The 13,175-nt window shown below is 46.7% G+C and overlaps 1 protein-coding gene across 3 annotated transcripts in view; it reads right to left on the bottom strand.

Moving 5' to 3' along the window:
* Nucleotides 1-815: 815 nt before the first annotated feature.
* ST3GAL5 (ST3 beta-galactoside alpha-2,3-sialyltransferase 5) overlaps nt 816-13,175 on the bottom strand; it is a 49,487-nt gene continuing 37,127 nt past the window's right edge. For 2 of the 3 annotated variants that reach the window (XM_060168716.1, XM_060168717.1), the window contains 4 exons: nt 11,834-12,177; nt 7,759-7,945; nt 6,142-6,300; nt 816-1,972 (listed from right to left, as the gene is read on the bottom strand). In XM_060168716.1, coding sequence (XP_060024699.1) covers nt 1,724-1,972; nt 6,142-6,300; nt 7,759-7,945; nt 11,834-12,177 — 939 coding nt within the window. In that variant the 3' untranslated portion in view covers nt 816-1,723. The remainder of the gene's footprint in view (nt 1,973-6,141; nt 6,301-7,758; nt 7,946-11,833; nt 12,178-13,175) is intronic. The other variant, XM_060168718.1, reaches the window with a different exon arrangement.

The raw sequence follows: 13,175 nt of genomic DNA, 5'->3' as shown, positions 1-13,175 counted from the left end.
CACCTGAAACACAGGACAGCTGCAGGCCGTTTTCCTGAGTCTCAGTATTCAGAGCTAAGTCTCACCGTTTAACAGATAGCAATTTTCTTTCTTTTTTTTTTTTTTGCGGTACAAGGGCCTCTCACTGTTGTGGCCTCTCCCGTTATGGAGCACAGGCTCCGGACGCGCAGGCTCAGCGGCCATGGCTCACGGGCCCAGCCACTCCACGGCACGTGGGATCCTCCCGGACTGGGGCACGAACCCGTGTCCCCTGCATTGGCAGGCGGACTCTCAACCACTGCGCCACCAGGGAAGCCCCAGATAGGAATTTTAAAGCATTTTTTCCTAAACAGTGTCTTACAGAGTAGAATCCATAGAAAATTTTAAGAAAAGACATAAAACCAGAGAAATCCTATTTTGCTACGCAGGCTGCTCTGAGCTTGACCCCAGAACCCTGGAGATCCAAGGGACTCATTCAGAGCTATGACCTGGCTCCTTGCCCCGCATATGCCAAGGAGCCGGCAGATGCGGGAGCCATCGGCCTGGCCTGGGAGTCAAGAGCTGCACCGGGGGCTGTGGGAGAAATAGAATTGGGGGAGGGGCGGCAGTAGCAGCCAGCGGAGGAGACCCCTTCATCCCCCAGCCCTCCTCACAGGTATCTGCAGTGAGGTCCTGACTAGCAGTGGCATCCAAGAAGGACATTTTAGCTAGACTTATAAACTTATTTTCTGGGGGAAAAAAGAAAAGCACTCAAATTAACTAGACTGTAAGAGTTCCTCAAAAGCTTTTATTCTTTTTTTTTTTTTTTGGACCAGCACACTGCCTGGTACACACTGCCAAGGAGGCATTCAAAAAAAAAAAAACGTTTTTTCTTAAACAGGCAATTTATAACACGGGGAAGACTTCATTTCAGTGTTTCAGAAAACATGATTATTCCTGGAAAGAGTTTATTCCTCTACGACTCTGGAGAACAGAGGTTTTGTCCTAATTTTTATAAGCCACCTCAGACAGACAGTGGAATAATCTGGATTAACATTTAAGTGTTTGGAAGGCAGTTAAAAACTCTCAAGAAATCCAAGAGTTGTCCGCCTGGGGCAGCGTTGCAGTACTCGGAGGACACAGAAAATGTCTCTGTGTCCCTCCTTGACCTGGGACCTGCAGGACAGCTCCCCTGCTTGATTCCTACAAGTCTTCCTGCAGAAGGCAGATCAACAGAGAGGGACGGTGAACTTCTCCGACCGGCCCAGGCCTCATGCAGCAGCATGGCCCAACCAGTCCCAGTGGTTTAGCTACCCAGCACGTCACCCTGGAAGTGCTTCCGACATCTGTCCCACCGAACAGACTAACAGAGAACCAGAGTCAGGCATTCAGGGCTGTCATCAAAGGAGTCGCCTCCCTTCTTCCACATAATGACCTGGGATTCTATGTGCAGTAGACATGAACAGAGTTTTTACAAATTAAATAACTTTCTTAAAATACAATAAAACATCATTACATACAATTCTCTTTGGAAAGTCTTTCCCATTCTCAAAATTAACTTACAAAATTTTGTGCAAAAACACTGGCTTCAAATAAATAGGGAAAAAAAGTGGGAAGAACAGAACTTTTTGTATTGTTTTTGTTTTTTAAATTAAAAGTTAAAAAACACCAGCTGCACTTCAAAGTTCTTGCAGGACGCGTCAAGAAGGCTGTGAAAAACAGCCCTCCTGGTCAGAACTGCATTTTCAAGTGAGGTTTTCTGGGTTCAAAATTCACAATGGATGCCTCCGCTGAGATCCCTCACCACGCCCTCTCTGACCAGCTTCAGGAGGAACCCCGTCTCTGTGGTCACATTGTGCATGGTCTGAAAGTTCATGGCAGCCATGCAGAGATTGTCAAAGTAGTGCAAAGGTGTTCTGGGTTGGCTGAGGTCATAGCCAAAGCCTGCCAAACTGACTTCATCGCACAGATGCGTGGCTAAGACAACGGCAATGACACCAATCGTGGGGACGTTCTGGAAAGGAGAAAAGACAAAAAAAAAAAAAGGTCTTAGCACAAGTCGCTGCTTTACAGGTAGGCTACATGCCATGCAAAGTGATGAAAGTGGCACTGGGGGCTGCAATTTTATACATCACACAATTTCAAATATCACCCAATTCTAAAGTCTGACTTGCCATCCAGGTCAGGAATCTAGACTCTAAATCATGGTCTGTGATGTGAATTCTTTTAACACACAAGCAAGAGGCAGCCTGGCAGGTCCTGCTGCACCAAGCTAAAAGGTGTTCTTTCTAAAACTTCCACCCACCGGTCCTGCACAGAAGGACCATAATAGCAAGACTAACCCATTTCCTCTCTCATGCGACAAACGTCTACAAGGTCTGCTCTGGGACAAGTGGCCACAGCCCTTCTCCGGACATGGTTTGGGAACCCGTCCCGTCTTGGCTGGCTCCTGTACAGCCTCTGCCTGAGAACAGAGCGGGCTCAGCTCTCGTTGGTGAAGACTGTCTTCACCCCTTACTTGTGAAGACAGTCTTACTTCACCCCTACTTGCCTTTCTGGCAAATAACACCCCCAGGCCATTTTCACACGTCCTGCAGCTCAGCCAGTTTCTGCTGGCTCTCTGTTCAGGCAAGTACATTTTTCGCCTCAAATTACGGGCTTTCACATTTGTTTTTTCCAAAATGTACCCCTGCTGACTTCGGCCTAGAATGCCAGATGTCCAGAATTTTGTATTCTGACTGTATCACCACTCCCTCTTCACGTCCAACATCTTGCCACTTGTACGTCTGGAATTGGTTCTCTGGATCTCCCTCACAGACTTGGGTAAAGACAGCACACAGGGCGGCAGACAGGAATACGGAAAGCCCTGCAGTGCCTAAGCCCTCCTTGAAGACTGCTGCCCATCTAGTACTCGATATTCTCTTGTATCGTCTTTCATGTGCAAATATACCTCCTTGGTTCATCTCAGCCGAGTCTGTGACTTCCATGACCAGCTCTCCTTTTCTGTAAACTGGAACAACAGTGAACCTTTCAGAGTTCAGAGATTAAGGTGGGAATAGCGAACATCCAGGGAACCCATCATTTGATAAAAACTGCTTCCTGCTCCCCAGTGTGTCCCGTCTACCTCTCGAAGCCAACCTCCCTTATTAAAAAGGAACTCAACAGTCATGTTACATGTTTGGAAATAAAAACCAAGGGAAATTGACCCTAAAGAAGCCAGCCTCCTGTTTGGGCTTAGGACTCTAAGGCAGTGTGCCCTGTCTTCTCCACCTGCGGCCAGCTCGGCACACAGCACCTTAGGAGTACCCATCACTGTCTGTGGAGGAGTATATAGGGGTAATGCATGGAGAGAGACTCAGAAACTATCAAAAGCTCCCCAGAGCACGTTATCTCCAGAACACGTCCCCCAAGAGCAGCCCTCACTGTCCAACAGGCTTCTCTGTCTGCTGGGAGGGCAGATGCATGAGGGAGTTTCTGACGATGCAATTTTAGATCAGAAGCCATCTTCCAAGTTACCGCTTTTATCCAAAAGAAGAATACCATTTTGACAATGATAAAAAATAAGCAAATATTCAATTCAAATGATGAATTATAAAGTAGAATGTAAAAGCCTCCTATAGACTCACTCTCCAGGGAAGGGCATTCTTCACAGTTTGGTCATTCTTTCCAAGCTTTTTCCTATGCAACTATATATACATTTTTAGTTTTTAAACAAAAACGGGATTAAATAAATGTTCTGTAACTTGACTTTCTTGCTTAATACATTGTGGAGGTGTTTTCATATCCATTAGTTTTTCTTCATCCTCAACAGTCACACGATATTGCATCGACTATACCATAACGTTTAAACAATTCTCTAATGATGAATGTTTAGGCTGTTTTTAGTCCTTTGCTATCAATGCTACGATGAACATCCTAGAATAGCCTTGCAGATTTTCTCTAATTTCCTTCTAATAAAATTTTTAGAGTCAAATTGCGGGGTCAAAGACTATTCATATATATATATATTTTTTGCGGTACGCGGGCCTCTCACTGTTGCGGCCTCTGCGGTTGCTGAGCACCAGCTCCGGACGCGCAGGCTCAGCGGCCATGGCTCACGGGCCCAGCCGCTCCGCGGCATGTGGGATCCTCCCGGACCGGGGCACGAACCCGCGTCCCCTGCATCGGCAGGCGGACTCTCAACCACTGCGCCACCAGGGAAGCCCAAGACTATTCATATTTTAAAGTGATATATGTATTGCCAAACCACCCTCTGGAAAAAGTGCCAACTTATAATTCTACCTACATTCCTGCCAAACAAGGACATTATCAAGCTTTTAGATCTCTGCTAAGAAAACAGGCAAAGAATGTCACTGTGGCTCTAATTCGCTTTTACTTGATTACTGGTGAAGATGAACATTTTATCATGTATTCCTGGGCTGTACTAATTTCTTCTGTGAAATGTTTGTTCATATCCTTTCCTCATTTCTTTATTGGCTCATCTTTTTCTTTTTGATTTAATAAGATCTCTAAATGCTTTGAGAATATTTACTCTGTGATTTCTATGATAAATTTTCCCCCACTAACTTTGTTTCTGATACCCTTCGCCATTCAGCAATTTCGTATTTCACGTAATTAAATCTGTCCATTTTTTAAAGGTTATTTTTAAAATAAAATCGACCTGCAAACCAACAAATGAGCATCTGCCTGTGTTTAAAAAAATACTATGGAATCTAATAAAGAAACGGGGCAGTTTAAAAGATACAGAAATCTAAGTGCATTTATAGTGAAACCTCTTTATAACTTAGTTTAAGAATCTTGCCAAAGTATGTTGTCTTTTTTATAAAATTGTTTTGTTAAAAGTGATGCCAACAGGTTAAAAGTTGTAAGCCCACATTCCGGAGGAACCCATGTGCTCTGTGTGGGAGAGCCCAGCTAAAGCCAATCAGAGACCCGACAGTCACTGGTCGGGGGTAGGGCTGCTCTCCTATGAGAGGGAAAACACATCACGGGTTCTGGACACGTTCCTGCAATGGGCAGAAACTACATGGCCCTCCTGGGCTCCCCATGGATGGAAAGGCCAGAGCCCTGGAGGAAAACAGCGGACTGCGAAGGGAACAGCTTCCACTATGTGAACCATTTCACCCGAGCTGGGTGTTCAAGCCTGAAGTTGGAGCCAGAGTTGGATTTAGCTCTTACTGATCGCAGTGAAGAACTAGGTTTTTGTTTTTAAGGAGACTATTCAGGTATTTGTTTTCCTTAACAAGCACAGAATTCTTCCTTTAAAATTTACACAGTTGTGTTAAAGCAATTTTTTAATTAGAATTTGATTCAAAGGGCAAATAGAAGACCCTGCTCATCTGCCTATTGGATGAGGACCCCTGAGTCTAGCTCCATTTGCAAATTGCACCCTGGACCAGCCCCATTTCCTAGGAGGTATCTCAGGCCCCCAGTGTGGGTAGCAGTCCCCATGTTTCAAAATTCCTTGCTTTTCCTTAAATATAAATGTTTTGCTTAAACCATTTCCACTGCTTTTAAAAAAGTTTTATTTAAAGACACAGGTTTAGCTATTCAGATCATGAAGAAACAGGTAATAAAGGCATCTCCGCCCAGTAGCAACACAGGCTAATTGCAGGTAAAGAACCTACTGCAGTGAACAGCCTATAGCACCAAGGTTCTCAGAGCAGGCTGAAAAATAAAAATCACCCAGGGAACTCTGAAAATCCCAATGTACAGACCACAACACAGACAGGTTAAATCAGAACATCTGGGGTGGGATCCAGGCATCAACTGAAAAGCACTGCTTTCACCTATAAAGTGAGGATAAACGTCAATTTTCACCCAAGTGGCCTGTAGAGTTAAAATGTAAAGAACTTTCTGACCACCGAAGTTCCTTTCAGTGTCCTGCAGCTAATTATATGGAATCCTGGAGTAAGAATACCTTAAATAATATCTCAGTGACCGAAGTGCTGAAGTGCTGACTGTACTAGTGAAATGAGCCACCAGGAGTGGGGGGATCAATCAGTGGGGAGCCCTAAGGTGAAGATGTAGAGAGGGAAAAACACGTGGAACATCTAATCAATGACTAGGTTTCATCCCTGGAAGATGCTTCTGGGTATACAGCTGAGCCTAAGTGAAAGCTGTATAGGTGCCTCCTTTCCAACACAGAGAAGAACAGTTAAGTTTCAGTAGCGACAAAAATACCTTATCTCGGCCCCAGAACCTTGACTGAGGCTCTGAGTATCGAAGGATGTCAAAGGCAGTCTCTTTGATAATAACCGGATTCAAAATCCTGAACTGTTTTGGCTGGAGTGGGATTTTTTCCGCCACCTGCTTCCAAAAGAAGAGTCGCACCCAAAACGGCTAAGGAAAGAAAGCAAGCAATCGTTAGGGGGATTTAATCAAGTGATCTTATCAGTGAAGCGGGCAGAGCGCATCCCCTGCTAATGAGGCCAGAACCGTGGGTGTGGCCCCTTGTGGGTTTGTAGGCTGCATTCTGTGGCCAAGTCACAGATCTATGCAAATCCAGTACCTCAACTCAGGCAAGCAACTCTAAGGATCTGATCTATGAAGGTGGCACTGGACAAGGAAAGGAACTGCAGAAGCAGCTCTTATTGATTTGGGGAAGAAATTCTTCAGGTAATGACCTGAGAGAGTCAGCCTTTTTAGGATCCAAAGCCACCATTTTGCCCAGGGAAAACCAAGCAAACAGATCCAATTCGAGGGTATGAACTGTTCTGGGTGCCCCGCCTGTGCTCAGGTCCCCACCACGCACCCCCTTCTCCACTTACTCCACTTCCTAGTCCTGTGATGTCTCTTGGTAACTGACTGTAAATCATTTCGTATGTGCTTCATCTTTCAACTAGAACAACTACCCAAGAGAAAATCCAGAGGACCACAGTAACCTGTACGGAATCGAGCTTTGGAGATACAAATTCTCCAGCACGTGAAGCTTCTGTGAAAAGTCTGATATGTCCTGTTAACTTTACAGTCAGCTGGTTTGTGCAAGTGCATATAAACGCACACACACTGCTTAACAGCTGACCTCTGGAATTCATTTCAACATAATGTGGGGGGCTGGGGGACTATAAAGTAAGGTGATAGATTATTGTAAAGACAAAGAAAAGGAATATGACCAAGTTGGGGCCATCTCCTCCACATCTGCCCCTCTGGAACGCCGTGAATTGACTCCAGTGAGAACACCACCAGGGGCTTCCCCGGTGGCGCACTGCATAAGACGCCGCGCTCCCCATGCAGGGGGCCCGGGTTCAATCCCTGGTCAGGGAACTAGATCCCACAGGCATGCCGCAACTAAGAGTTTGCATGCCGCAACCAAGGAGCCTGCCTGCCACAACTAACACCCAGCGCGGCCAAATAAATAAACATTAAAAAAAGGGAAAAAAAACCACCACCAAAGCATTTTTGGAGAATCTCTTTGAAAATACTCTTCGGAGAATTTATGTATATTCTTCTGAATTGCCTCAATAATGGTTTATATTCATGCACATAAAACTAATTTCTGAAAATAGTCAGAAGCCATGTAAATTCATGTCTGGTGAATGAAGGTGGGTGGCCAACCTCAATGATAGCCATTTTGGTCCCAAGCTTGTTATTTCCACTAAGTAATGATCCCAGTTTCCACATGTGACTCAGTCAAGTTCTGAAAGCAATTTCCAGGGGAAGTTCTGAGGGGCTTCTACAAAGGGAGTGTTTATTTGAAAGCATGTGTGTTAGTTTAAAAATAAAAACCTGTTAATTCCAGTCAGAGGCCCCTTCGCTTTTTACGGAGGCATATCTGATGGCTGAATTTCTAGTGCTTACCAGGGTTTCATTTTTGACCATCGCCTGAAGCCAGTTGAAGTCAACACTCTTAAATAAAACAGCAACAAACAAGTCATTGGAATAATATTCGAGGTCAGACAGTGGTGCACCCTCTGGATAAGTCATCCTTATAGTAGTTTTATTTCCAACATGCTCTGAATATCCTTCAACCGGTGCACTGTTTAACCTATTTAAGTAAAAAGGACAAAGATAAACTGACATTAACCACTTTAACACATGCCAAATTCCTGCAGCGTGTTTTCCACATTTTTTTAGGACTGGGAACGAGGGTGTGGTTGGGGGGTAGGGCACCCCTCCCGGCAGCCCTGTCATCCCTCAGCTCTGCCCTTTCCAGGTGCTTGATCAATGCAGTCTTCAGTCTGCAAGAGACTCCCGTATCCAATTTCTGAATGACAAGCAATTCCATCTAGTCCTGCCACTTTAAGCCAACCCAAACACATTACACTCTGGGCACTAGTAATGTTTCCTTGAAAGCTTCCCATTGTGCTTAGATATTAGTGGTTCTTGCCAGAATTTCAAAAAGGGAATCAAAAAAGAAAACCTAAAAACCGGGGAAAGGCAGACACAAACCATAGTTATATATAGACAGGGTTGGGCCCGAGGAGGGCACTGGGTCCAAGTGCAACCTGGTCTTACATTAAAGCAGGAATTTGGGGCACTCAGAACTGTTAGATCAATGAAGGCTTTGCCGGGGTGGATGCTCTGGGGAAAATGCTAAGAATTCTTCCCAAAGCAGTACCACTCACACAGGTACACAGTTTTGAAATCTCAAAAAAAGTCTGTTTGGTTCTTTCCCTGTATTATCACACCTGTACAAACCTTTCTTTTCTATTCCACCGTCACTTCCTCTTCCAGATCTCAGATACCTAACTCCTGGATTATTAAAAGCTATTATTAGGGCTTCCCTGGTGGCGCAGTGGTTGAGGGTCCGCCTGCCGATGCAGGGGACACGGGTTCGTGCCCGGATCCCGGAGGATCCCACATGCCGCGGAGCGGCTGAGCCCGTGAGCCATGGCCGCTGAGCCTGCGCGTCCGGAGCCTGTGCTCCGCAACGGGAGAGGCAGCAGGAGTGAGAGGCCCGCGTACCGCAAAAAAAAAAAAAAAAAAAAAAAAAAAGCTATTATTAGACATGACAACTAAATGCACGGCATGATCCTGGATGAGGTATTTTCTTTTTCTTTTCCTTTCTATTTTATTATTTATTTTTGGCTGCATTTTTTTGGTCTTCGTTGCAGCACACAGGCTTTCTCTACTTGTGGCGAGCGGGGGCTACTCTTCGTTGCGGTGCACGAGCTTCTCATTGCGCTGGCTTCTCTTGCTGTGGAGCAAGGGCTCTAGGTGAGCAGGCTTCAGTAGCTGTGGCACGTGGGCTCAGTAGTTGTGGCGCACGGGCTTAGTTGCTCCGTGGCATGTGGGATCTTCCTGGACCAGGGCTTGAACCCGTGTCCCCTGCCTTGGAGGTGGATTCTTAACCACTGTGCCACCAGGGAAGCCCTCTTTTCCTTTCTTTTTAAATAATGGACACGACTGGAATAACTGGTGAAGTCTGAATAAGGACTGTAGCTAAGGTCTGTGCTGCATCAGTGTTAATTCCCTAATTCTGAATATCGTCATGCGGTTCTATAAGAGAATGTCCTTGTTCTTAAGAAATGCACACTGAAGTATTTAGGGGTAAAGAAGGAGTTTGAGATTTGTAACTAACTCTTAAAGGGTTCAGAAAAGAATAATAGTATATAAAGAGAGAAAATTATAAAGCCAGTGTGATACAGCGTTATCAACTGAGGAGTCTGGGAAAAGGGTGAATGGGAGTTCTTTGTACTACTCTTGCAACTTTCCTGTTAAGTTCAGAATTGCTTTAAACCTAAAAGTTACCCCAGGGGGGGAGAGGTAAATTGGGAGACTAGGATTGACATATACATACTACGATATATAAAACAGGTAACTAATAGGGACCGACTGTATAGCACAGGGAACTCTACTCAATACTCTGTAATGACCTATATGGGAAAAGAATCTAAAAAAGAGTGGATATATATATATATATATATACACACACACAGCTGATTCACTTTTCTGTACAGCAGAAACTATCACGGCATTGTAAATCAACTATACTCCAATAAATATTAATTTTAAAAATAAATAAATAAAATAGGGCTTCCCTGGTGGCGCAGTGGTTGAGAGTCCGCCTGCCGATGCGGGGGACACGGGTTCGTGCCCCGGTCGGGGAAGATCCCACGTACCGCGGAGGGGCTGGGCCCGTGAGCCATGGCCGCTGAGCCTGCGCGTCCGGAGCCTGTGCTCCGCAGCGGGAGAGGCCACAACAGTGAGAGGCCCGCGTACCACAAAAAAAATAAAAAATAAAAAATAAATAAAAGTTACCCCCAAAAAGTTTTTCAACTGATCTCCATCATAATCAGTCTAAGTCCCCTTCCTGGGTCCCCAGTGCTCCGTGTCCCCCAGTGCCTGTGCCTGAAGTCGTGCTGCCCAGCCTGGCCTCCCCATCACTGGGCATTGAGCCACCTGCCCAGCCCCCTTTCCCTCTCCCAGGCCCTCGTTCCTCCTGCCAGGTAAGCTTCCCCATCCGGATCTCCTGGCCACCTCCTTCCTAAAGGGCTAAATGCCACCATTCTTCAAGGTCAGCTCAAGGCCGCCCTTCTCTTCCACTGCATCTCTCCTCTGGACCGGAGTGCGCACCCCAGTTTCTTACCTCTTCTCCTCCCGTATATCGGTCGCACACCATTAGAAGGGCATACGGGGTCCTGTCTGCCTCCCCCAGTGCTGCCTGTGCACAGCTGATCATTCAGCTGCTTACACAGAGTCAGGGTGAGGTTCTGGAAGCCTCAAAACCCTGCATTCGGAATGCTAGGCTCTGGCCTGGACTCTGTGCCCTACAGTGTCTCTGTGTCCTCATGCCTGACACTGGCTAAGGGGACGGCTTCACTATGGAACGAGAACATCCAGGGCACGTGACAGCGTCGGGCACACAGGAAGCACCCAGAGAAAGGAAGCAGTCCCCTCCTCCTTCACCCCCCAAACCCCACAACCCCACTCCCACACCCTCACTTCCCACCTTTCACCTGAAAACGTAGTTCTTGTTTCTTCTATCTCTTGGCCCTTACAAAAGTCTGGTTCTTTCCTACAAACATCTTACACCCTGTGTCCTTTCCTCCTTAGCTTCCTACACATTCTCCCAAAATAGCTGCTAACATGTACTGAGCATCTACCCTGATTCTGACACTGTTCCAAGTGCTTTACATCTAGATGTGAACTCGTTTTGTTTTCACAGTCACCCTGTAAGGTCTGTGCCATCACTGCCCCCATTTACAGATGAGGAAACGGAGGCACAGGACAGCGAGGAAACGGAGACACAGGACAGCAAGGAAACTTACCCGAAGTCACAGCTACTGGGGATAAAGGCATTATGTGGATATAGCACCACTTTCAGGCTCAAAATATCTGAGATGGATCTTGTCATCCTCCCTCACTAGCCAGAGATTTTCCTCAACTTCTCCGTTTCTGACAGCGGTCCCACTGACGTCTCAGACCCCAGACTAGAAATCTTGGCGTCCCCTGACGTGACTGTCAAACTATCACAAACTCCTGTAATGTAGGATGACTGCCTATTGCCTGTTATGTGGCTTTCAAACACCTCTGTGTGCTTTCTGGTCCCAACCGGTACCACCTTCCAGGGCTCACCTACCCCAAGCCCCGCTCCCAGAAGCCAGGCGTCCCACTGACTCAAGCTCCCCGCACTGCCTCCTCCTCTGGGCCCTGCCTAGCACAGCCTTCCACCTTTGCTGGCTTATCTGAATCTACCGATCCTTCCAACCTTCACCTCCTCTGAAAGGGTTTTTACCAAAATTAGGGTCAGTACTGCACAGTTTGGGGCGTCCAATCCTTTCATGTCTTTGTTTCCACTTCTCAAACAGCGAGTCCCCTGCAGGCAGGGACATGTAGGGCTGCCTGGGTCCCTCCTGTTTTTGGTGCTGCCCTGACCCACAGCAGAGAACTAAAGTCCAGAGGGGAGAGGATGGTCTGAAAGCCAACGTACCTTATCACAACATCGAACTGGTTCAGGGCCCGGCCCAGCTCTAGCCCGTGGAGGATTCCACCACTTCCAATGACCACACAACGCCTGCAGCTCTTGGCTTTCAAGTGTGCAGGAAAGTCATGCTCGGGCAGGAGTTCCAAGAGGCTCTGGACTTTCTCGGAGAACTTGCGGAATCCGAAAGGAGGGTCGTACTTGTACTCGGCCTCGCTCCCTGCGGGGGCCTTCGTCACGAAAGGTGGCAGGTCCGAGGTGTACCTGTGCCTGAAGAGCTGCACCATCGACCTCTTGGCGAACTGGGGCCGGCATTCCTTCTGCAGGACTTCCTGGGCATATTGCTGGGCTCTCTGGAATGAAGCACACAGGCCTGAGCTTCAAAGGCTCTCAGGCATCATAAATATACTCTGACAGGTGACACTTTGTCCTGCGATGTTTGGTGTAGCTCCCTTGTGGATGACTGTCTTGTAACACAAAACATCTGCTTTAGGGGGCTTCCCTGGTGGCGCAGTGGTGAAGAATCCACCTGCCGACGCAGGGGACACGGGTTCGAGCCCTGGTCCGGGAAGATCCCACATGCTGCAGGGCAACTAAGCCCGTGCGCCACAACTACTGATCCTGTGCTCTAGGGTCCTTGATCCACAACTACTGAGCCCACGCGCCACAACTACTGAGCCCACACGGCACAACTACTGAAGCCCGCGCGCCTAGAGCCCGTGCTCTGCAACCAGAGGAGCCACTGCAATGAAAAGACCTCGCACCGCAATGAAGAGTAGTCCCCCTCTAGCCCGCGCGCAGCAACAAAGACCCAACGCAGCCAAAAGCAAATAAATAAAATAAATAAATTTTAAAAAACAACAACAAAAATCTGCTTTAAAGGGTTAATTTATGCTAGAAACTTGAGGGGGAAACATGGGAGAAGCACATGACAAGGAGACAAACTCAACAAGGGTATTTATTTCACGGCACAAGTAGAACAGGAAGGACCCCCACCTCCTACCCTCCCAGCCTAAGCTGTTCAAATAAATTCGGGGTGTTCAAATAAATTTTGAACAAGATTTGAACAAATCTGAACAAATTTTCAAATAAATTTTGAACAAGTAAATTTTGAGGTGTTTAAGCTGTTCAAATTTGAGGTGTTTAAGATTTCATGTTTCATAAAATCCTGACATGGGAATTCCCTGGTGGTCCAGTGGTTAGGACTCTGTGCTTCCAATGCCGAAGGCCTGGGTTCGATCCCTGGTCGGGGAACTAAGATCCCACAAATCGCGTGGTGTGGTCACACACACACAAAAATCCTTACATGCACTACAACATGGATGAATCTTGAGGACATTATACTCAGTGA

Source organism: Lagenorhynchus albirostris, chromosome 13 (genome assembly GCF_949774975.1).
Source record: "Lagenorhynchus albirostris chromosome 13, mLagAlb1.1, whole genome shotgun sequence".
Taxonomy (NCBI): Eukaryota; Metazoa; Chordata; class Mammalia; order Artiodactyla; family Delphinidae; genus Lagenorhynchus; species Lagenorhynchus albirostris.
Note: the sequence above shows the minus strand (reverse complement) of the source record. Positions and strands in the feature narration are given on the sequence as shown.